Source organism: Cervus elaphus, chromosome 14, assembly GCF_910594005.1.
Source record: "Cervus elaphus chromosome 14, mCerEla1.1, whole genome shotgun sequence".
Taxonomy (NCBI): domain Eukaryota; kingdom Metazoa; phylum Chordata; class Mammalia; order Artiodactyla; family Cervidae; genus Cervus; species Cervus elaphus.
Genome location: NC_057828.1, coordinates 41025234 through 41051026, shown reverse-complemented (window position 1 = coordinate 41051026; position 25793 = coordinate 41025234). Strand labels below are relative to the sequence as shown.

At 40.2% G+C, this 25793-nt stretch overlaps 1 protein-coding gene and 1 long non-coding RNA gene across 2 annotated transcripts in view; one reads left to right on the top strand and one right to left on the bottom strand.

Annotated features, from left to right (window-relative positions):
* Positions 1 to 19882, bottom strand: part of LOC122708166 (dimethylaniline monooxygenase [N-oxide-forming] 1-like) — a 36465-nt gene extending 16583 nt beyond the window's left edge. Inside the window, 2 exon segments of the mRNA XM_043924333.1 lie at positions 12886 to 13023; positions 19725 to 19882. Of these exon segments, the coding sequence (XP_043780268.1) occupies positions 12886 to 13017 (132 nt within the window). The 5' untranslated portion in view covers positions 13018 to 13023; positions 19725 to 19882.
* Positions 19883 to 22779: 2897 nt separating this feature from the next.
* On the top strand, positions 22780 to 25217 carry LOC122707762. The gene is made up of 2 exons (XR_006344907.1): positions 22780 to 22846; positions 24920 to 25217. It is a non-coding gene; the product is annotated as an uncharacterized LOC122707762 (long non-coding RNA).
* The last annotated feature ends 576 nt before the right edge of the window (positions 25218 to 25793 follow it).

Below are 25793 nucleotides of genomic sequence, written 5' to 3'. Positions count from 1 at the left end.
GAGCACAAGCAATGGCAGCTGAAACTGAAAGAGGTGGGATTTGTTAGGTAGCAGAAAGCTAGAACGCATAGGATTGTGAAACTGATTAGATTTAAGGTTTGGGAGAAGAAGCAGGTCGAGGGTTTCCAGACTGGACAACTGCAAATGGTAAAATGCTAAAAAATTTCCCATCCAGGTTTGAACTTAAATAACTAGCAAATAACAACATCTCAGACAACTAATACTACAAGGCTGAATAGTGGGCAGTTTTAGTTACTCAGGTATATACATTGTCTGTTTTTTGGATGTATTATAAAGGATTGTTCTAATTTCAGTGGGAAAGTTCTTAGCATTTTAATATTATTTGTTATCTTGGATATGTATAGTTCCTTTTTCCTGTGGAATAAAAGTTATTTTTATGAACAAGTAGAAATGTGAACATAAACCTCACATATGGAGAGGACGTACTTTGTTCTCTCAAAAGGTGTGAATCTAACAGAAAATAAAATTATAACATATCTTTGTAGTTTGAATTAATGATACAGATCTCATCAACTGATGAGTTCTCCTTATCTTGCTTATTTGTGGCTCCACATCTGATAGTCTCATTTATCGAGAACATATCTAGAAAACTAGAATCTAAATGGCTTCTGAGAAAGATGACTATTTAAATCCTGATCTTTTATTCTGTAGGAAGATCTAAAGCAGTGCTGTTCAAAGAGCCAGACTGGTATGAGCTCTTTGCTACCAGTTTATGACAATGTAAGTACAGAAGTTGAGGGTAAGCGTCTTAAAACTTTTATAGCAATAATTCGACTTTGTTCAGTATTCATGCATGTGGACTCTTTAGTGATGAACGGGATCCATCTTGGCTTTGTCTAAGTCATGTGATGAGTTGTGTGGGATTTGAACTGTGTAGTAGTCATGTGAGTAGGACTCCATTACAGTGTGTGACATTTCAAGGTTAGTTTGAAAATTGTTACCCAAAGTGCATAAAAGCTATAAGCTATTTTATTTGGAATATAATTGATATTTGATTATAACTTTATAGAATAAATGGTCAGAAATGACTACTACTGATAAAGGACTGAAGATAAGTTTTAAAAATACAGCGCCACTTGCTTCATTTTGGATAGCAGTTAAAAAAAACGAATATCCTGAGCTTGCTGAGGTTGCTTTGAATTTTCTTCTTCCATTCCATTCTTATATTCTGTGAGCCTCATTTCTCTATGTGTGCTGTTAAACAAAACTTAGAAACGGTTTAGATATATGTTATGTCTTGGGAGGAGTGTTGTCGCCCATCCAATCTAGATTAGATAAAATGACAAACAAGAAGCAAGCTTAATTACCACATTATAAGCCTTAAGTGTTAATATGTACAATGCATAGAGAAAGTGTGCCTATAAGTGTTTTATGGAGAAATGGTATTTCACACATAATGTTTTGTTCAGCAAAAGTTACACTAGTGATTCTCTACAGTAATTGCTTTGTACAGACTTTCAAAGAAATTTGAATTTATGTTTTGTTTCATTTTCACCTTATTATAGCTCTTTTTATTGTATGTCACAAATATCATTGTCTATACTTCCTTGGAAATTAAAACAAACAAACCTGATTCTTTTCCACAGCTCGAGAATCACAGCTCTCTAGATTAGTGCTTTTAAATCTTATTAAGAATTGCTTGGGGAATCTTACTAATGTGTAGATGTTGACTTAGTAGGTCTGGGTGAGCCTGAGATTCTGTGTTTCTAACAAGTTCACATGCAGATGCTACTGGTCATGGACCATGCTTTGAGTAACAAGACTTTACAGCAGTCCTACCTGATAGGAGTGAGACGTAGCCCACACATGCACTTTAAAAATTTCCAATAGCCACTTTAAAAAAGGTAAAGAGGATACTCAATGATTCCAAAATTTTATAATTTCAATATGTAATCAATCAAAATTATTAGTGAAGTATGAACTTTTTTTTCTCATATTAAGTGTTTTAAGTCTAGTGTATATTTTACAAATCTGAATCCAAATGCTACATTTTCACTGGAAAAAGTGGATTTGCATGCCAAAATTGTTAACAAATGTGTAAAAAACTGAATTGGGTATTGGTTTTAAAATTAAAATTAATCAAAATGAAATGAAATAAAAAATTCAGTTCCTTAGTCAAATCGACTCCATTCCACAGTTACATATGGCTGATGGCTAGCTTACTGGACAGCACAGCTCTAGACCATCCTTAAACTTGAAACCAGGTATTAGAACTAAATTTAGTGTTGGTTTGATGTTGTTAAATATGATCAAGTTTCTTCTGGGTTATAGGAATGAAGAGAATGCGAATAGCTCTAAAGAGCTGTAATATTGAGAAGTGAGAGCAAACAGCAAGGGAAACAACTACAGTGTAAGGAGAAAAACATCAGTTATAAACATTTTGGGATCAGTTAGTGTGTGACCAAAGCTCATTCACTTTTCTCTGGCATCTGAGAGCATCATGTTGTAAATAATACTTTGTTAATACTGATGATTTCTAGTTAGCAATAATAAAAGGATAAATTTGGAATATACTCTGTTAAAGAAGGGTAGAGATGCGTATAATATCATGTTGTAAAGACTTGCATAAAAATAGTTCAAGAAACTTTAAAGCATTTAGTAATGGCATGTTTAAAAATCAAAGAGCAGTGGAGACTCACTGAAATTGGATAAGTCATGAAACCATGGAGACCTTAAAACAATTGAACCCACAAACAAAAATAGAAAATAAAAAACCAAAACCAACTTTGTTTTGCAAAATTTGGGAAGATAATTGTAAAAGCAGGGAGAAGAGAACTTTACAGGAAACAATGAAGCCTAATGTGAAAGAATGTATCACAGATGTCAAGAGCAGTGGAGACGCACTGAAATTGGATAAGTCATGAAGCCATGGAGACCTTAAAACAATTGAACCTACAAACAAAAATAGAAAATAAAAAACCCAAAACCAACTTTGTTTTGCAAAATTTTAGAAGATAATTGAAAAGGCAGGAAGAAGAGAACTTTACAGGAAACATTGAAGCCTATTGTGAAAGAATGTATTACAGATGTCAGCCTTTAGGGTGGAATCCAACATGCTCTGTCTCTTTCCTCCTCTGCTTGTTTCTCTTGGTAAAAACACAAGGTCTGGTGTGTTTAAGGTATATACAGAGATTACAGGTCCATGGCACTTAGGAATGAGGTTTGCAAGATCTGAGCCTTCCCCTGCAGGGTTTGCCTCGGTGAAATATGTCCCAGTGATTCCCAGGCCCTGGGACCCCTGGCTGCAGCACTCTTGGCATTCTCTCCGTGTTAGTCTGCCAGTTGCCATGGTATGCTGTGTGTGGACGCATGTTTTTCCTGAGAATTGTTCAGGGCACTTAGGGGAAACATTTTTGTCTTGAAGGGGCAACTGAATGAGAGGTATGTGTATGTGAAAGTCGCTCAGTCATGTCCAACTTTTGGACATGGACATGTGACCCTGTGGACTGTAGCCTGCCAGGCTCCTCTGTCCATGGAATTCTCTAGGCCAGAATACTGGAGTGGGTAGCCAGCCGTCCCCTTTTCTAGGGGATCTTCCCAACCCAGGGATCGAACTCAGGTCTCCCGCATTGTGGGTGTATTATTTACTGTCTGAGCCACCAGAGAAGCCTGGATGAGAGGAGGGGAAAGGGGAAATAATAAGGGCAAGAATGCAGGGGTTTTTGGTTTCTTGGTTCACTTGGTGCTGCAATACAATAATAAGGACATTATATTCAGTAGAACACTTCATGGGATTTCATGAACAGTCCAGGATTTGCATACCCTTATTCCTGAGCTATGGCATAGACTCTAGAAATGAATGGAGTATAGTTTTTGACAGCACAGGTCCTGGAGTCAGACAGCCTGGGTTCATATTCAAGCAGAACATTTTTATTTATTTATTTTATTTATTTATTTATTTTTTTATTATTATTATTTTTTTCCAGTGGGTTTTGTCATACATTGATATGAATCAGCCATGGATTTACATGTATTCCCAATCCCGATCCCCCCTCCCACCTCCCTCTCCACCCGATTCCTCTGGGTCTTCCCAGTGCACCAGGCCGGAGCACTTGTCTCATGCATCCCACCTGGGCTGGTGATCTGTTTCACCATAGATAGTATACATGCTGTTCTTTTGAAATATCCCACCCTCACATTCTCCCACAAAGTTCAAAAGTCTTTTCTGTATTTCTGTGTCTCTTTTTCTGTTTTGCATATAGGGTTATCATTACCATCTTTCTAAATTCCATATATATGTGTTAGTATGCTGTAATGTTCTTTATCTTTCTGGCTTACTTCACTCTGTATAATGGGCTCCAGCTTCATCCATCTCATTAGGACTGGTTCAAATGAATTCTTTTTAATGGCTGAGTAATATTCCATAGTGTATATGTACCACAGCTTCCTTATCCATTCATCTGCTGATGGGCATCTAGGTTGCTTCCATGTCCTGGCTATTATAAACAGTGCTGCGATGAACATTGGGGTGCACGTGTCTCTTTCAGATCTGGTTTCCTCAGTGTGTATGCCCAGAAGTGGGATTGCTGGGTCATATGGCAGTTCTATTTCCAGTTTTTTAAGAAATCTCCACACTGTTTTCCATAGCGGCTGTACTAGTTTGCATTCCCACCAACAGTGTAAGAGGGTTCCCTTTTCTCCACACCCTCTCCAGCATTTATTGCTTGTAGACTTTTGGATAGCAGCCATCCTGACTGGCGTGTAATGGTACCTCATTGTGGTTTTGATTTGCATTTCTCTGATAATGAGTGATGTTGAGCATCTTTTCATGTGTTTGTTAGCCATCTGTATGTCTTCTTTGGAGAAATGTCTGTTTAGTTCTTTGGCCCATTTTTTGATTGGGTCATTTATTTTTCTGGAATTGAGCTTCAGGAGTTGCTTGTATATTTTTGAGATTAATCCTTTGTCTGTTTCTTCATTTGCTATTATTTTCTCCCAATCTGAGGGCTGTCTTTTCACCTTACTTATAGTTTCCTTTGTAGTGCAAAAGCTTTTAAGTTTCATTAGGTCCCATTTGTTTAGTTTTGCTTTTATTTCCAATATTCTGGGAGGTGGGTCATAGAGGATCTTGCTGTGATTTATGTCGGAGAGTGTTTTGCCTATGTTCTCCTCTAGGAGTTTTATAGTTTCTGGTCTTACATTTAGATCTTTAATCCATTTTGAGTTTATTTTTGTGTATGGTGTTAGAAAGTGTTCTAGTTTCATTCTTTTACAAGTGGTTGACCAGTTTTCCCAGCACCACTTGTGAAAGAGGTTGTCTTTTTTCCATTGTATATCCTTGCCTCCTTTGTCAAAGATAAGGTGTCCATAGGTTCGTGGATTTATCTCTGGGCTTTCTATTCTGTTCCACTGATCTATATTTCTGTCTTTGTGCCAGTACCATACTGTCTTGATGACTGTGGCTTTGTAGTAGAGTCTGAAGTCAGGCAGGTTGATTCCTCCAGTTCCATTCTTCTTTCTCAAGATTATTTTGGCTATTCGAGGTTTTTTGTATTTCCATACAAATTGTGAAATTATTTGTTCTAGTTCTGTGAAAAATACCGTTGGTAGCTTGATAGGGATTGCATTGAATCTATAGATTGCTTTGGGTAGAATAGCCATTTTGACAATATTGATTCTTCCAATCCATGAACACGGTATGTTTCTCCATCTGTTTGTGTCCTCTTTGATTTCTTTCATCAGTGTTTTATCGTTTTCTATGTATAGGTCCTTTGTTTCTTTAGGTAGATATACTCCTAAGTATTTTATTCTTTTTGTTGCAATGGTGAATGGTATTGTTTCCTTAATTTCTCTTTCTGTTTTTTCATTGTTAGTATATAGGAGTGCAAGGGATTTCTGTGTGTTAATTTTATATCCTGCAACTTTACTATATTCACTGATTAGCTCTAGTAATTTTCTGGTAGAGTCTTTAGGGTTTTCTATGTAGAGGATCATGTCATCTGCAAACAGTGAGAGTTTCACTTCTTCTTTTCCTATCTGGATTCCTTTTACTTCTTTTTCTGCTCTGATTGCTGTGGCCAGAACTTCCAACACTATGTTGAATAGTAGTGGTGAGAGTGGGCACCCTTGTCTTGTTCCTGATTTCAGGGGAAATGCCTTCAATTTTTCACCATTGAGGGTGATGCTTGCTGTGGGTTTGTCATATATAGCTTTTATTATGTTGAGGTATGTTCCTTCTATTCCTGCTTTTTGGAGAGTTTTAATCATAAATGAGTGTTGAATTTTGTCAAAGGCTTTCTCTGCATCTATTGAGATAATCATATGGTTTTTATCTTTCAATTTGTTAATGTGGTGTATTACATTGATTGATTTGCGGATATTAAAGAATCCTTGCATTCCTGGGATAAAGCCCACTTGGTCATGGTGTATGATTTTTTTAATATGTTGTTGGATTCTGTTTGCTAGAATTTTGTTAAGGATTTTTGCATCTATGTTCATCAGTGATATTGGCCTGTAGTTTTCTTTTTTTGTGGCATCTTTGTCTGGTTTTGGAATTAGGGTGATGGTGGCCTCATAGAATGAGTTTGGAAGCTTACCTTCATCTGCAATTTTCAAGCAGAACATTTTTAGCTGGGTGGCCTTGGGAATTTTCTTAAGTTCTCTGTGTCTCAGTTTTCTCCTCTCGAAATAGGAATAACAATAGTATACATAACCCTAGGATAAAATGAAATGATAGCTCTAATGCATTTAGAACAGTGCCTGGTAAGCTCTGAAAAAATATTAACTGTTTTGCATTATTTTTCTACAGTTACCATGGAGATTTACTTTCTCAAGTTCTGTTTCCTCCAGAGAAGCTTGTTGGCAATGGGAAGAAAGCTTTGTCAGGTCAGAGGTCTCTCCTTTCTCACTTAAAAAATGGATATAAAATGATAATTAAAGTGACTACTATACAGACACATAGAGACTTTCTCTCAACGCCGAGTGTGGGGAACCCTGAGCTAGGTTGTTCACAGCTCTTGTTCTCAAGAACAATTACTTCCTTCTTTTCCTCTCCTTTGAACAGTCAGAGCCCATTTTACTTTGTCACTTCTTTTCCCTATAGTCAGACAGCCTATAGTCTGTCCACAGTCTATAGATCTGTCTTCAGATCTACAGCACAGGCAGACTGTGGAAACCTCAGAGAAGGCTTGAGGAATCCCATGAGAGGGTAGGGGCCTATCAGGTGGATCTCTTCCAAGATGATATGAATTCAATACATGTTTGTTTAATATATGAATAAAATGAAATCTACTAAGATTATTGAACTTAAAGTTTTTAAGAAGAAGTAAAAAGGTACCCATTTAACAAATCATTTCAGCCCCTGTAAGAGTTAGGCTGAATACACATAAAGAAACCTTCAATGATTTAAGGAGTGAAGTATTATACTTAACCATTGCCCTCACTGAATCCAAAAATATGTGGTACATAAAGTGCCTCATGGGTTTGCTGGGTTGCTCAGCTGGTAAAGAATCCGCCTGCAATGCAGGAGATCTCAGTTCAATTCCTGGGTCGGGAAGTTCTCCTGGAGAAGGGATGGGCTACCCACTCCAGTATTCGTGGGCTTCGCTGCTGGCTCAGCTGGTAAAGAATCTGCCTGCAATGCAGGAGACCTGGATTTGATCCCTGGGTTGGGAAAATCCCCTGGAGGAGGGCATGGCAACTCACTCCAGTGTTCTTGCTTGGAGAATCCCCATGAACAGAGGAGCCTGGTGGACTACAGTCCATGGGTTGCAAAGGGTCTGATACAACTGAGTGACTAAATACAGCACAGCACAAGGCACATAGTGGGTGCTCAATAACTGGAATAAGCAAAAGGATACATGTGTGGAGGGAAAGACCTTGATGCACAGAAGGAAGAATGTCTTTCCAGGGGAGGATTATTGTTACAGAGATGTGAAGGGTGAAGCAGAATGTGTTTCTGTCAGTCAGTCAGTCAGTCAGTTCAGTCGTTCAGTCATGTCCAACTCTTTGCGACCCCATGAATCGCAGCACGCCAGGCCTCCCTGTCCATCACAAACTCCCAGAGTTTACTCAAACTGATGCCCATCAAGTCGGCGACGCCATCCAGCCATCTCATCCTCTGTCGTCCCCTTCTCCTCCTGCCCCCAATCCCTCCCAGCATCAGGGTCTTTTCCAATGAGTCAGCTCTTTGCGTGAGGTGGCCAAAGTATTGGAGTTTCAGCTTCAGCATCAGTCCTTCCAATGAACACCCAGGACTGATCTCCTTTAGGGTGGACTGGTTGGATCTTCTTGCAGTCCAAGGGACTCTCAAGAGTCTTCTGCAACACAGCAGTTCAAAAGCATCTATTTTTCCATGCTCAGCTTTCCTCACAGTCCAACTCTCACATCCATACATGACCACTGGAAAAACCATAGGCTTGACCAGACGGACCTTTGTTGGCAAAGTAATGTCTCTGTTTTTTAATATGCTATCTAGGTTGGTCATAACTTTCCTTCCAAGGAGTAAGCGTCTTTTAATTTCATGGCTGCCGTCACCATCTGCAGTGATTTTGGAGCCCCAAAATATAAAGTCTGACACTCTTTCCACTGTCTCCCCATCTATTTGCCATGAAGTGATGGGACCAGATGCCATGATCTTAGTTTTCTGAATGTTGAGCTTTAAGCCAACTTTTTCACTCTCCTCTTTCACTTTCATTAAGAGGCTTTTTAGCTCCTCTTCACTTTCTGCCATAAGGGTGGTGTCATCTGCATATCTGAGGTTATTGATATTTCACCCGGCAATCTTGATTCCAGCTTGTGCTTCTTCCAGCCCAGCGTTTCTCATGATGTACTCTGCGTATAAGTTAAACAAGCAGAGTGACAACATACAGCGTTGATGTACTCCTTTTCCTATTTGGAACCAGTCTGTTGTTCCATGTCCTGTTCTAACTATTGCTTCTTGAGCTGCATACAAGTTTCTCAAGAGGCAGGTCAGGTGGTCTGGTATTCCCATCTCTTTCTGTCAGCATAGTATAATTACCTCTAGATGATGTCAGTGTGGTTCTACAGGAAGGCTATTTCTCAAGGCTCCTTCCTAACCTAAAACACTCTAAGAGTGTTATGAGCGACAGGATAATTCCTGGCATGTTTTTCTTCAATTATTCCTCTGCAGTTGAATAATCAGCCTTTAGCATTACTGTTCTAAGCCTCCTTTCCCTCTCAAGAGTCTGAGAGAGTTGGTTGTAGAACAGATGTTCCACACTTACCTCTTGCTGCCACTGGAGTTGGTGCTCACAAGTAGGTTCTTTTCTTTTGAAACATTGCCAACCCCTCCCCGCCCCAATGAATGATGGGCTTTCTTCTCCGTTGCAAGCTTTGTCTGCTTCCTCTTTAAGACTGTGGTCTAGAAGAGGCCAGAGTTATGCCCACATGAATATTGAGTTAAACTGCAGTAGTTCATAATCTCTGTAATGTTGAGGGCATTTCTCCATTTGTAAATGGAAACCGTCTCCATATTTGTTTTCTTAGGTTTCTGCAGTTTGCCTGTTTATTTTTGCTTTGTGGCCCCTTCCATCCAGAACAGGTCCTAAAGATAACCCTTGTACATTTTGTGGCAAGGACAGCCCTTACCTGGGCAGACTCTCTAATTCTACAGGTTTTGAATGTGCCACTTGCTTTGATTGCAAAGACACTTCTAACCATCTTGTGTGTGTGTGTGTGTGTGTGTGTGTGTGTATCCGCTGGGGTAGGAGCTGGAAGGGATGTCTCTAGAAAGACTCAGGAGACTTACAGCATGCTGAAAGTTCCCTTTAAGGTCACTTAGTTTAGAGGCTTTAGAGGAATCTCCAGGTAGTACAGAGGTACCTTAAAGAGGCTTCTGTATCAAGAGAGGGCTGCTGAATGAAGATGGAGGTGATTTTCCCTGCCTCCCAAGATCCTAGTAATTTAGCTTTTATCTATGTTTTAAACTGACTCCATGTTCTCATTTTACAGATGAGGTAATGGGGACTGAAAAGAGTTGTTAGTAGGATACTGTTTTACTTAGGCTACTGCTGGGTTGCCCTCTTTATCATCCTTTTGATGTGCTATCACTTGCCTCACAGTGACCTCTTTTTTCCTTCATTCTCCACCCTGACTTCTTCAGCCTCCACAGATGCCGTGTTTTCCTGAAAGAATTGAGGCCTCCATTGTGTTTGCTCCTGTGTCTTCTTTCCCCCACCTTAGCATCTCTTGTCCATGTCCATTTTTCCTTCTTGTCCTGTCTCCGAGGAAAGTATGCCTCTGCACTTTCCCAAGGCAAATCCTTCCACTTGGGTCTGCAATTCTACTTCTTCCTTTTTCTGCTAGGATTTTGTCTCAATTTGAACTAATGTATTCAATCATTTCCTGTCATCCAAGTACCTGTAAACACATATGGGTCTTCCTATCATGCAAACAAAACAAACACAACAGCCACAAAGAAAGACATATTAATTCTGCTTATTATCCATTGCTTTCTAAATGGAGTCCATGTGTGTGTGCTTCGTTGCTTCAGTTGTGTCTGACTCTTTGTGACTCTAAGGACTGTAGCCCACCAGGCTCCTCTCTCCATGGGATTCTCCAGGTAAGAATACTGGAGTGGGTTGCCATGCCCTCCACCAGGGGATCTTCCCCACCCAGGGATCGAACCGGCATCTCCTTCATCTCCTGCATTGCAGGTGGATTCTTTACCAGCTGAGCCACCAGGGAAGCTCCTTCTAAATGGAGTGTGGTTCCTCAAACATTCCACTACTGTCCTCTTCTTCCATGTTTTCTCTTACACATAGCCCACATACCAATAAGCTATTTTTATTTTCCAACAAGCACAGTACTTTTTCTTTACAATCTCCTCCCTGGTATTTCCCACTCAATCTCATTTGCCTGTTGAAATCTTCCAGAGTCCATCACACACTATCTCCTCCATGTCCTTCCTTGGCTTCCCGCAAGTGGATGTAATCCTGACCTCATTTAAATGCCCAGAGTACTGCTCCCAACTTGTAAGATCCTGCCCTTATTCTATCAGTCTCGTAGTAGCTCCTCAGGGCAGGATGACTGTTTCTTATTTTTGTGTCCATCACAGTGCTTTGTGCATAGGTATTTGACCTGCCCAATCACATAGCCAGTTGGGCAGAGATGGATCTAAGACACATTTCTCTTGATTCTTCATCAATGGTTTTTTAGTGTGTTAATAATTGGATATATATGATTGACATAAGGGGCATTTTTCTCTGGTATCCCAAGGTCTCTGGGCTTACATTTTGCTATGACTGAGATTACTTTAACCAAACAACTCTACTAATTGTCCCTCTATTCTGGCAGTTTTATTCTGCAAGCCAGCTCTCAACTCTGATGGATTAATGCTAATCCATCAGATTAATTAGTGCTAATCTGGGGTATTGTGTTAAGAAGGATTCTGAGGTTCATTAGGGGGAGGGCATAGTGTTTGATTGGGTTTCCCTGATGTCTCAGAGGTAAAGAATCTCCTGCAATGCAGGAGACATGGGAGACATGGACTTGATCCCTGAGTTGGGAAGATCCCCTAGAGGAGGAAATAGCAACCCACTCCAATATTTTTGCCTGGAAAATCCCATGAACAGAGGAGCTTGGCAGGCTACAGTCTAAAGAGTCGCAAACATCTGAGTATGAGTCCCTGAGTCCTAATAGTGTTTGATTAGCAATGTCTTCAATGGCCATGAGAGGCTAGAATTATGGCATACATGTCAGGTTCTGCTTGTCTATTGGAATGTATGTGGTTTGAATCCTAGGAACAGAAGTTCTCTTTTCCCTAGGCCCCTTAGGGAGGTCTCTGTGCATCGATGGTCACATTTGGTGGTTGGACACATTTCAAGATATGCAGTTTTTCTTTATGTGAGCCAAGCTGGTTTATGCTGGGACTAAACTAGCGCCCTTGGCCTCTCTGGAGCTTTGCTCACTGAATTAGAAAATGAGTGCTTTATTCCTGTTCTGAGTTCTACCCTTCTATAATAAGAGAATGCTAGGTCTTTCTCTTAGTCTCTTAGGGGCTCTGAGCCCAGAATATCTGACACCTTGCTCCTTTTCATTCTTCCTGACATCGTTCTTCTTAGCACATTTAAAGCTCATGGGAAATGTTCTTGTTCTCCTGAGAAAAAGGAAAAATAGGAGGTTTGGGGAAATCTGATGCAAAAAACTCTCTGGCTGAGCCGTGGAGTTCACAGGGTTTCAGTGACCTCCAGCAGGGCCCCTGTGATTCTCCTGGGTCCCAGGCCAGTCAAGGGTGGGCTTTATAGTTCCCGCTCCTCCATCCTCCCTCCTCCCTTCTCCAATCCATACTGTAGTCCTGAGAATATTACTTTTATTTTCCTCCAGCAATAAAAAATTCTCCAAACTCACTTCCTTTACTTGTGATTGTTCTTGGCATGGATTGGAACTGCCGGACCACAAGACCTTGAGCACAGAACTCCCCCTACACTGAGTCTTATGCTGCTTTACTTCAGATAGAGCAGGGCTGGAAAAAGAAGTTGGTATAAGCAGCTCAGTCTTGCAGGCAGAGGCAGAAATCCCTGCACTGTATTCATACCGTTGCCCCCACACTGCAGTTTCTTGCTTCAGACCCCCAGAGTTCTGCTCTTATCCGCCCTTGTGCTGAGCTTTCCTGGCTTGTCTCAGCCACTTCATCCTCTTCTACCCTTCGTGGGCAACTTTCTTTATCTTGGTTTTGGGTGTAGTTTATAAGGCAGCTGATACACTTCCCACCCAAATTCAGGCTGTGCCCTGCTTCTTTTTATAAAAAATCATTTTCAGTGGCCTTTTCTGTCCCCCTGTTCAGCAGATGTTTCTAGCTCCTTCTCATGGGTGCCAGCCCTTGTGGAAGAAATTCAATCTCTTTTTGCACCAGTCAACCCTTTTCCAACAGACACACAACAAAGTCACTGAAACCCTACTTACGGTGAATCTCCACAGCCCCCCAAGGTCTTCACTCCTCTCGAAGCAGGTGGGCTTTAGCCCTTCCTCCAGACAGCACTTGATGGAAGCGAGGCCAGAGACCCCAGCGCCCACAATCGCAACTCGTTTGGCCATGTTGTCCTGTGTGGGGCAATGAAGCAGAACCGTTTATTCGCAAGTGAAAACCCCACCCCATCCTTGGCTGCTCTGGCGAACCAGGAAAAAGAATTGGAAAGATTAAGGGATTTGATCCTTTTGAATCCTCGGTAGCTGGTTTCTGGTGTTGTGAATGCGAGGAGGGAAATGTTTAACCCTGTGCTTCGTATGTTCCCACCCCCTCACGCAGAACTGGTTCTAAATAACAGTACAGTTGTCAAGTCTGTGGCTTTTGGCAGAACGGCTGAAATTGGATTCTTTAGTACATGGAGTTTTGCGTTCTGCACTGTGCTGCTGCCCCCAGCCTTCCTCCACAAACCCTCGAGTGAAATAATAGAGCAGGAGACCGGGGAAGGATCACCTTGGCAAACTCAGTTTTTTATGAACACATGAAATCGAATCTCAGATTGGTGAGATGTGATACAAGGTCACCTAGAAGCTGGTGGAGTGGGGTTGAGATGCAGAGCCAAGACACTGTGGCCACCACGGGTGCTGTTACAACACTGCCCTGGGCAGCTCCCTGACTCTGGCAAACTGCCAGCATCCCAGCTGCGCTGTCGTCCTTCTCCTCCCTGCTGCCAGTGGATGGTCACCAGTGGGAGAGAGAAGGCGTGGGCTGGAAAGGTAGGCATGGAGAATTCTCCTCTTGTCTCCACAGAGTCCTGATTCACCTCTAGGAAACCATCGTGTCACTGTTGGCACTGATGGAAGGGTATCTGACTTTGGCCATGAGTTAACATGAACTTGTACGAATGATGAGAGGCAATATAATGTACTGGTTAAGCCAGTGGCCTCCAACTTTTATGGCACCAGGGAATGATTTCATGGAAGACAGTTTTTCCAGGGATTAGGGTGGAGGTATGGATGGTTCAGGCGGTAATGCAAGCAATGGGGAGCAATGGCCAGGGCCAGATGAAAAGTCACCATCCTTGCTTGCCCACTCACCCTCCACTCACCTCCTGCTGTGTGGCCGGGTTCTTAACAGGCCACAGGGGGCTGGGAACCCCTGGGTTAAGCAACCAGACTCTGGACCACATTGTCTGTGACCTTGGCAAATTATTCTACTCCTCTGTGTATCATAAAAAGGGAAGAAAGTAGTAGTGTTTTCCTTGCAGGGTTTTGTTAGAATCAAGTGAGTCAACAACACATGGCAGTTGGCTTAGAAGTGCTCCTGGGACACTCAATAAAAACACACAATAGAAAGTGCTCAATAAATAGAAGCTATTGTAAGTATAAAAACATTTCCCTAAATCAGCTTCCGGTTTGCCTTTCCCATCACTGAGCCTCTGTTCTTTAAATTCTTATAGCATTTTGGTCAATACGCACAAGCTTAACTCTTTATCATGTGATTTTAGGTGTTGTGCCCCCAAATTTTTTTGTGACATTTTCCTCTCCCTAAGTTAGTAAAATTTTAAACCAGATGGATCAAAGAGTAGATGCAAAATTACCTCAAAGATACTATCTTCCTGGACATTTGCATTTCCTTGTCTCACAGATGAGCTTGTTCCACAAAACTGAATATACATCTTTTGTTTTTCAGGATTGAGACCCAGAGTAGTAGTTCAAGTACAGAGACTTCATCTGGTTGGTACTCTGCTGTGACCCCAGGGTCTAGGGCTACACTTGGAACATAATGTAATTGATGCTTAGCTTCCCCAAATATTTCTTTTTTAAAATATATATGTGTTTTTAAAATTTTTATTTTTTTGGCTACTCCTTGTGCATGTGGGATCTTAGTTCTCCAACCAGGGATTGAATCCTTGCCCGCCTGCAGTGGACGTGCATTCTTCACCACTGGACTGCCAAGGAAGTCCCCACAAATATTTCTTGAGTGAAATGAAAAGGCTCATTTGTTTAGGTATCATGTGAAAGTGTTATAGAGCCAATTTGCTCCAACTGGATTTGATTTACTGGGGAAAGTTAGTGGGTTCCCTTTGGGGGAAGTCATGCTCTAGCTGCTGATGGAATTGCCTTGAGCTCACTTTATAAAAGAGAGTATCTGTACTGACTCTTATTCCAAGGGCCTGACACAGTACTTTAAACATCTGCCTTTAAACATTTGAAGAATCATCATGGACGGATAAGAATTATGGCCAATTATGGATTCGAAGATGTTATAGGGAGGCAAATTTTAGGTCAATATAAGCACTTTCCAACATTTCAAGCTCTGTTATTTATTTTGTTCAGACAGTCTGTATGATGGTTTTTGGGGGAGATTTTGTAAGTAGGAAATTTGTAGGTAATGTGGAGGGTGGCATCTAATGCCCTATAGGGTCTTCTCAAGCCAGATTTTATGATTCATCTTCTGATTAATTACCCTTCAAACACTCAATGAGGGGCTTCTATGCTGCTAAGCCCTAGGCAAGGTATTCAGGGGTACAAAAGAATCAATAAGGCATAATGCCTTCTTTAGCTATCATTCAGTGGGAAAGTAAGATTTGAAAATAAATACCACAATCTGTGTCAAGTGCTAACACAGAGATATGTTTCATGTGTGCTTTGCAACAAGAGCATGATGAAAGAGGTGTTAATATTGACTTTGGGGAGTTGGGAAAGCAAGACAGAAGTGTACTGTTTGCTCCAGGCTTTGAATGATGAAAAGAATTCCAGTGGGCAGAGGAGTGGAGGAAGTGCCCTCCAGAGAGAGGTAGCAGTGAGAGTAAGGGCCAGAGATTGGCCATAGAGGCATCATGACCACTTGACTTTACGGAGGCTTGACTCTCAGGAGGGCTTTTCTTTTGACTCCTGTAAGAAATAGCCTGTTCCCCACATGAGGGGACTACATTACTCTGTTGATTCACTGAATTGTATGTGTTTAGTCTTCTTTCTGCATAAGCTTATATGTTTCTTCACAGAAGGCCATTTTCTTTGACTTGTCTCTTAATTTTCTCATAGCATCTAGCTGCATGCTTGGCTTGGACTAGTAGTTGCATAAATGGCAATGGGTTGATTTCCTGACAGGTAAAATGAATTAATTCATCACCTTATATCTTTTTAATTAAAAAAATAATTGAGTAAATACCTTCTGGGAGCTAATATCCTGGGTCAGACAGTCTGTCCTCAAAATGACTTTCTATCAAATGTACAATCCATAGAAATTCCCTCCCCAGGTCATCACTGCTACTCGGTGTGGGCCAGATGCAGCCAGCCTTTTTGGAGAAGTAAACACCTCTGTGGATTTTTTGTGGGAAAGTAGGGTAGTTGGGAGTCAGACCTGAGCTGGAAGTTTTGTGTTGGCTAATTGCCAGCAGTGTGATGTCATACAAGTAATTTGTTTCTGTGTCTCAGTTTCCTTCTCTCTAAAATGAAGCTAGTTGTGGTTGACATATATACACTTGGTTGGCGTGTTGCTGTGTATGTGTGTGATTTTTTCTGACTCTTTATGACCCCATGGACTGTAGCCTGCCAGGCTCCTCTGTCCATGGGATTTTCCTGGCAAGAACATATTTACAGTAAATATGTTAAAATACACTGGATACATGTGAAATAGATAACTAGTGAAAACTTGCTGTAGAGTGCAGGGAACTCAACTGGGTGCTTTGTGGTGACCTAGATGGGTGGGATGTGGGGGAGGGCAGGGAGGGAGGCCCTAGAGGGAAGTGATGTATGTATACATATGGCTGATTCATTTCATTGTACAGCAGAGGCTAACACAACATTGTAAAGCAATTATATTTCAATAAAAATAAATAAAAAGTAAAGCTAGAAGTTGAACCTGTTGTAGGAATGAATCAACAGATGTGTAAAACACTTTACCATAGTACTTGGGACATTCTTATCTCAGAATAGAAGTTGCTATGTTATTTTTACATATTCAGGAACATTTTCTTGAATCTGATATTTTTGTAGATATCTGCCTTGATAATTTTGGGTTTATTTATTTGGAATAAGAGAGAATTGAGGCAACTATAGCTAAAGATTGTGTTCTAGCAAGTGAAGGAAATGAGTAGGGAAATAAAAGAATTGATGATGAGAGAAAGGGAAAGAGAGAAAAAGATAAAAGGAGAAAAAGTAGGTTTCAAATCACCCTTCAGGACTTTTCTTTTTATTTCTTTAAGTTTTCATTTCAGATCTACTAGGTGTGTTTCCATAGTCTCACATGAATTGTTCTCATGCTTGGAAAAGCAAACATGAGAATACATGAGCACATATGCACTCAAGGTAAATACTGCATTCACATGCTAATGAAAATTAATGCTTCCAATCATTCCTTCAAGTATTGATACTTCTATGAAACCAAAGTGATTAAAAAATTAATAAGTGCTTTTTAGAAAAAGTATTATCTGCTTTTATTATTTCTTTTAACTAAAAATAATTTCTAGTCAGTGACTGCTGTAGGTTAGACAAAGATTGATAACAGAGTAGGAAATTTTATTAAGGTGAAAAATACTCTAATGCCACTGATTAGTGTTATTTCACATGCTAATGCAAAAGGACTATTAAAAATACTATTATTTCTAATGTGAATATACAATAAAAATTTGGCCATTCCTTTACCAGAGGTTTTAGAAGCAGTGCATCATCACCATCATCATTATTATTTCAATGAAGAAAGCCTCCTCAAAGCTGACTAAATATGAAAAAAGTAATAAAAATAAAAAGTATGACCAAATTGGTGAAGTGTCCACTGGATGAAAGTGAGTTTATAAAAACCATCAAACAAAATAACTTAAGCAACACAAAATTGCTAAATGAGTTGAGAAATTACTGTCGGTTGCATCCAAGTCACTGATTTTTAACCATGGGGGTTACAAACAAACCACTAGTCTTTTCCTAAGCATTTTACATCACTGCCTCTACTTCAAAGAAGTAAGATGCAAAAATATAATGTACCGTAGTCAGATTGAGTGCCTCTGTTGGTTTATTAGGATGATATAGGGGGTTAAAACATGAAGCTAGGGCTGTCATTCCCAGAATTGTGTGCAGAGGTACTGAGTTATTTTAAAAATTTGAGGAAAGCATAGTAATACTCCATGTCTGTTGAATACCGAAGTATTAGCTGGAGGTAGTTCACAATTTTTATATCAGATAGGGATGTGTTCTATTTCATGATGTAACATCTTTGCAAAGCTAGGTTTCTGACTCTTGCAATGTTACAAAGTGAACAGTTGAGGGAGAACAGGAAATGAATATTTGATCTGATTCCAAGAGTTGAGCAGTGCTGTGTGCACCTCATTATTAAGTAATTGCGATTATTCAAGTATAAAATAAAAATACCATTTTCCTTTAAGTTTGTGTATTATTATTTCGAACAACTACAAGGTCGATTGAAAAATAACAAAAGTATAAATACAGAGAACAGAATAAAAATACAAATACAAAGAACAGAAATACACAAGTTGTTTGGATGTGACTATTTAATAAGAGGAACTATAGCTTGGGGGCCCCATGACAAAATTACTTGCACACTAAAGAGCCCCTTGAACCTAGGAGGTTTGGGAATCTCTGGGTTATAGTCTTTCCTCTGAATATATTTTAATTGATCAGGATACCTTATCTACTGGTGTCAAGAAATGCAAACTATCTTATACCTAGTCCAGCAGTTAACCAGTGTTAAAGGTTTCTGGTGTGACTCATCTATGTATTTCAAAGGAAGCCATCTTCACTGGTGCTGATAGGCTTCTTGTTTAGTGGCTAAGTTGTGTTCAGTCGCTAAGTCATGTTTAGTCACTAAGTCGTGACTCTTTTGCAACCCCATGGACTGTAGCCCACCAGGCTCCTCTGTCCACGGGATTTCCCAGGCAAGAATACTGGAGAGGGGTTGCTATTGCCTTCTCCAGGGGCTCTTCCCAACTCAGGGATCAAACTCTCATCTCTTGCATTGGCAGGCAGATTCTTTACCTCTGAGCTGCCAGGGAAGCCAGACAGGCTTGTATCCAGTCTTTTATTTGTACATTACCCACCCGCCCCTTCCCATTTCTCTCTTTCTGTCTCTCTGTCCCATGTTGTGTCTCTCGTCCTCTCTCTCACACATGGGCGTATACACACATATACATCCTCTTAGCAATGAATATTGGCACAGACTGTACAATGGTACAATATCCTTAGGGGGCTGTTCATTTCAGGAGTAATCAGAGATAGTAGATTTAGTTGAACGGCAGTTGGGGGGTGAGTGAGGGGGTACACTTAGCTCTTGGGAACAACCAAACACAAACTTGTGAGAAACTTGGCTTAGAGCAGGGCCATCCTCTGGGATTTCTAACCCCCAGCAGCTGTTCCCCCCTCCTTCAGCCTCTTCCGAAACACAACCACCTGATAAAAAAATTTCTGCCAGGTTCTAAATTCGCCATACCAGTTACAAGGCCACAGATATTCCCTTGACTGGAGAGGAAGCTAGCAAATAACAAAGGACAGACAGTCTCTCCATCTGTAAATCAGATGGCATTCAACTGGATATTTACAAGAGAGTTTTGAAACTCTTAAAATTTACACTCCTGTGAATTTAACTGAGTGAAAAAAAGACAACATGCAACATAAATTGGTCAGATTCAAAAGAGAGGGGTCATTGCCTCCGTCTCCGAGCTCATGCCAACATTTGGTAGACAAACCCCCAAAGCATTGTCTGACACCAAGTTAGAAGCTATTAATGGAAGCTCTTAAGAAAAAGTACTGATTTCCCTTTGCATTAGGAATACACGTTTTCCCCTTGATTAACCACTTAGTAGTCTACCCAGCAATGTACTTACCAGTGTACACAGAAGACTTGATACTATCTGACTTTACCGTCCCATTACAAGTACTCAAGCATTTACCCCTCTTTGTCCTTTGGGAGGTGGAGTGACCTTATAGCTCTCCACAGACCAAGGGAGTGGCATTCTGGTGAGGTGACTCTGTCCTGAAGCACAATAACAAAACAGGAAAAATCTGGGCCCCACCTCCCTAAATCAAAAGAATCAGAGGTTATATCTGGTTATTTACTTTATGTACTTGAAATTCCTGATGCCAAGTCCCAGCCTCAGTTAAGAGTTTGCAGAAATTGAACTGTATGATCCAGAGCCAATGTTGTCCTAGGCATCCTGCGTACACTGGATGAACCCTGTTCTAGGAGATAAGGAATGTTATGCAGAATTTGCAGTCTAAATTTAGCCATTATTTATATTTTAACTTGATTAATTGCAACAGTGAAATGCTAAGATAAATACTGGTGATATGTACTTTAGACTTACTCTTTTCCCTGCAAAAGAGAAATTATTTTAGGGAGTCATAGCAGCATATTCATTGTTCCTAGATTTCATTCTTAAAAGAGGACGGAGTAAATAAAATAAGGCAATCATGGCAACAGCTGCTTCACTGAAGAGTCACGTTTTAACATTTTGATGCATTTCTCATTTAGAGAAAATGCTTATTGTTTCCAAATAATACATCACCCATATTAGTATTCAGTTTTTCTGTGTTAATTAATTTATTTATATACTTTTATTATTTTTTAAAAATCAATTTCTATGGAGTACAGTTGATATACAATGTTGTGTCCGTTTCAGGCATACAGCAAAGGGAATCAGTTATACGTTTACATATATCCACTCTTTTTTAGATTCTTTTTCCATATAGGTCAGTACAGAGTATTGAGTAGAGTTCCCTTTGTTATAGAGTAATCCCCATTAGTTATCTGTTTTATATGTAGTAGTATGTAAATGTCCATCCCATCTTCCCATCTTTAAAGACTTGAATGCAGATGATTGCCAAGGCACTTGGGAAATATAACAAATATATGGAAGGAGCACAATCTTTGGCATCAGAAGTCCTGGGTTTAAGTAACGTTTCACCAGGCACTATTAGAGTAATCTTGGGGAAGTTATGTAACTTTATAAACCTTTAATTTCCTCAGTTTAAGATAAGCATACTAATACTTGCCTCATAGTTGTGGTGGGGACTGGATGAAGCAATCTGTATAGAGTCTTGTACATAGTACACACATTGCAGATGGCTGTGATGGGGATGATGATGATGCTATTGCTAGACCAGATAAGGTGTCTTGATTTTTGATTTACAATATTGAAATGACTTCCACAGGTACAGAGACTAAACTCCAAGACAGATTGGTATGACTGAAACATGGAGAAGGTTCTGGAAAGACAAATCTTTTTTTTTTTTTCCCCCTTGATTTTCAACACAGTTTCACTACAGCCTTTAGCCCTACATTCAGAGGGCCTTCGGTATTGTTGGGTCTGTTGCTGGCTCACAATACTCACCCTTTGCCTTGTTTCTGGCTTATTGAAGTCTTGGCACCGAAACAGCATTGTTGGCTTTTGAGCTCAGCTGCCTTCCTGTAGCTATGAAGATGATAGTATCTGGATGATTTCAAAGCTTTAATTTTTACCCCGAAATTAAGGCTTCAAGACTACTACTAGTTCAAGTGTGTTTTTAAAAATCAAAATATGTTTGATATTGAGTCATGGATACCTTGAGAACCAGGGACACGATCAGTGTCCCAAACCCCAGTACTTAAGCACTTACCTTGATTATACATCCCCCTTGGTTCCCACCAAGGAGGTCTCAGGGCCTTACCAGGCAAGCTGCTAACATAAGTGGAAACAAAAACTTTATAGTGTTTGTTGTGTATAAACCTAGCCATTGATCATAACATCTTATTTTCCGTAATTATCAAGAAACTTAAAGTAATTAAAAATGAAAACACTGGCCTTCAACAGCACCTTCAATTTTTTTTTTCTTCTAATTTTAGGGTTTATTGTCAATTAGTTGTACTTGAGGCCTTGGAATGGTGAAATCTATCTGGGCCCCTTTTTGAAACAAACCTAGGCCCTAAGAAACTGAACTGGTGGATGATGGTGCTCTTTAGGGAGTAACTTGGAATTTCTGCCCTTTGGGTACATGGTAGGATTGAACTTCTTGGCCCCTTAGTGGTTGGTTGGGAACATGTGACTAGTTCTGGTCAGTGAACTGTGAACCAAAGTAGCAAGTGTCTTTTCTGGGCTCAGAGGATTTAATTGCAATGGTACCCCACTCCAGTACTCTTGCCTGGAAAATCCCATGGACGGAGGAGCCTGGTAGGCTGCAGCCCATGGGGTCGCGAAGAGTCAGACATGACTGAGCGACTTCACTTTCAGTTTTCACTTTTATGCATTGGAGAAGGAAATGGCAACCCACTCCAGTGTCCTTGCCTGGAGAATCCCAGGGATGGGGTCGCACAGAGTCGGACAGGACTGTAGTGACTTAGCAGTAGCATGAGATCCCATAGAACTTTCACTTCCTTCTGTGTGGTGAGGAGAAACTTTAACATGGCTGTTCCATTAGCCTGGATGCCTTGAGTAACGGTGATGAGCAGAGCTTAACTCCCAAAGGATATATAGCATGAAAGAGAAACAGTCTTTGTCTTATTTCAAAGTTTTGAGATTTAAGGATTTGTTCTTAATGCATCACACCTTGCTTGTAATGACTGATGCACTAGAGGGATGTTTGTTTGCTCCTTCATTGCATTTTTAAATAATCTTCTGAAGTCTCACTTCCCTTCCTTTCTTCCCCTGCTCTATTCATATTTAAAGCCATAGAATTTCAATGTTAAAAGAGAGCATAGAATTTACTCAGTTTTAGTCCTGGTTGTAAATTGGACCTACCCATTGCAATTTTTTTCTTTCTCCCTCTAAAAAAGTTAAAACAGTCACAAGTCCTTACTCTTCAACTCCCCCACACTAAAAGCATCAAGAAGCTCCCTGTGCCATTTTCAATAGTTTTCTTTTTTTTTTTTAAATACACGTGTTCTTTTTTTTTTTTTTATTTCTCTTAGGGAGACAACTATTTGAAACAGATCATAATCTTGACACATCTGATATCCAGTTCTTGGAAGATGGTAAGATAATACTGGAATTCCATATGTACATAATGTGCTGTTTTTAATATTAAACCATGAAAATCATAGTGATAACTTAATGTAAATTTGTCCTCCCAAGGCTCTAAAGAAACACACTTTGAAGAATAAATTCTAATGTTTGATCAGGTTATGCATTGAACTATGGCAGTGTATTTTTTAAAAGTTTTGTGATAAGGAAAATCAAAGATAGCAATAGGTAAACAATATGGTCACTTTTGCCTGTAACACTTGGTAAAGCAGGTCACTGTGACTCAGATCACCTGTTTTCCTCAAAGTTACAGTATCACAAATCTACAAGAACTGTAATCCATGGTCTGTCACGGAGCTTTATAAAAACTGCAAACCTGGAACTAACCAAAAGTCTTATATTTCATACCAGTCTTCCTGTCTTTGGAACATCTAGTCCCTTGTGCTTTCCTTCTCTTTTTTATCCTAACCCTTATCCTCTTGCTGTCTTCATCTACTCATTTCCATCCATCCACAAATATTTATTGCATCCCTGCTATGAGCTTGGCACTGTCCTGGGCACTGAGGATACAGCAGAGAACACTTCAGATAAGTCCCTTGCCCTCACGGAGCTTGAGGCCACTGAGTGTCTCTTAAATGTAGAGCTCCTTACTCAGTCACCCTCTGGTAGCTCCCCGAGGTCTGTACTCCATCATCCTTCTGTCATGCCCATCGTGCCTGCTGGGATCCTCTAGTATCTGGCCTTTTGACCGTATTCCTGGACTACCTTTTGGAGAAGGGAAGAAGGTTAAGTATCAAAGGTCTTTTTAAAAGTTTTACTGTCTTTACTCCTTTTTGACTCTTTTTCCTGTTTGGTGGATCAAGTATCTCTTTATAGCCAAAAACTTAACAAAAGTGCTCTGTTGATTCTGCCTCTGAAATGTCTTTTCGACTCTTTCCTCGTGATTTGAAAATTTGTTATTTTTCAGCTGGACTTTAGTGGTAGCTTCATTGTTTCCCTGCCTCAGTCTCTTCCTCCTACTGCCCTTCCCTACCTTGTAGCTACCACCTCTGAGGCAGAATTTCTAAAACCCATGTTTAATCATGCTGTTTCTTCCCTTAAAATCCTCTGGTGGTTCTCTGCTGCTTAGAGGAAGGGGTTGACCTACTTTGGTCCTTTTATTTGGCCTTCATCTGTGTTATTTTTGGATGTTTTTCTTCATGAATCTTGTGTTCCAATTAGAAGGATTCAAGGTCTTAATTTTTTTCTCTGCTTTTGCATAATGTTCTACCTAGAATCACTTCATCCTGGCTCCTTTTCTTCTGGGTAGTTTCAAATTAATCATGAAGATATTTCAGATGTCACTGCTCTGTGAAGGCTTCACTACTTCCTCTCCCAGGCCTAGTCAAGTACCCTTTGGCCTGAGCATACCAAATTGTATTTTATTATTGAACTGCCCTTAGTCTTCATGAAGCAGGCTTTCTTCTCACTAAGTTGAATGTCAGTGGACTAGAGTCTGAGAGGGAAGGAAGGTGAACAACATTTGGTGATTTAAGAGTACTGTAAATCCTACTTCTGTGTACTACAGACAGACTGAAGAATGAAGTTATTTCATGCAAAGCCTGGGTATTGCTTCCAGTAGGGCTTAGACATTTGGAATCTTGGAAAGGCATGCCACTGGTTACAGGCGAGCTGGATGAGAGTGAAGAGCGAAATAAATTTGTCAGCTGATTATGAGTATAGTTGAGCTTTAATGATGTACATACATATCTCCAGTACGGAAAGAGATGAACTCTTGGTCAAGTCTCCTGGTCAGTGATAATCAACTTTGTATCATTGTCGTCTCTAGCTTACAACATGCCGGATCATAAATAATTCATTCTAAAGGCCTATTTGGTAGTTGGATCTTTTTAGACTATGAACTGGAAGCCTGAAGATGTTCTCTGTTGACCACTGCAGATCATCGCTGGTGTGATTTGCAGTAGTAGTTCAGGATTTTGTCACGTGCACTACAGATGCATGTTTAAGAAATCTGGTCCTGCCAGTGGGTTGTATCTTTTATTTCTGAGTATAGGACTGAAGGGGACATCTTCTGTCTTTTACAGCTGGAAACAACGTGGAGGTAGATGAGTCTTTGTTCCAGGAAATGGATGACTTGGAGCTGGAGGACGATGAAGATGATCCAGACTACAATCCTGCTGACCGGGAGAGTGACTTGACCGACTGATGGACTATTCCCGTCTGCAGAGAGGCCTGACTGCCACAGCATCTGTGGCTATGCTGAGAGGGTGTTGATTTTCCTTTCTTTTTTCTAAGAAAAAAATAATTTTCAGGAGAATATTCTTCTGATGGGTTTCATCATTGAACTTAATAAATTGATCTTAAAAATTTCAAATATTAAAATGTTCACTTCCTCTTATTGGTGGGAAGAAGGTCACATGTTTATAAAGCCATTTCGAATACACGTGTTCTTAAGTGGAGTTAATTCCCTAAGTTCCTTTCATGTTGAGGTTGTTTTTCTTTTTGTGAGAATACACCTGCAGAACAGTAGCATTGAAAGGGGAGGTGGAAATACTACCATGCCTACTTAAGGCCAGTTATTTTGCTTGAAATGTGTCTTTTCTCTGTCAACAGTGGTGAATCAGTGATTCACACCTCTGCCATCTAAGGATTAGAGCAAATAGCAGCCACTTTAAGTTTCCTTAGACGTCTTTGTAGCTTGATGAGAATTTTGTGGGGAAGTCTGCAACAGTGAGTTAGAAACTGGTATAACACTTAAGGTGCTATTATATTTTGTAACTGCCTAAGAAGTTTGTAATTAATGGGAAATGTTTATATGGTGACATCTGTGGGAACCTTCAAGTTGTGAGCTTTCAAAGACACAAGTGTGCATTTGTGTGTCCAATTATGTAAGTTAGTTCATGTGTCTGGTGTACACTGTCATAACTCTACAAGTGGTTGTGTTTTGTGTACATTACT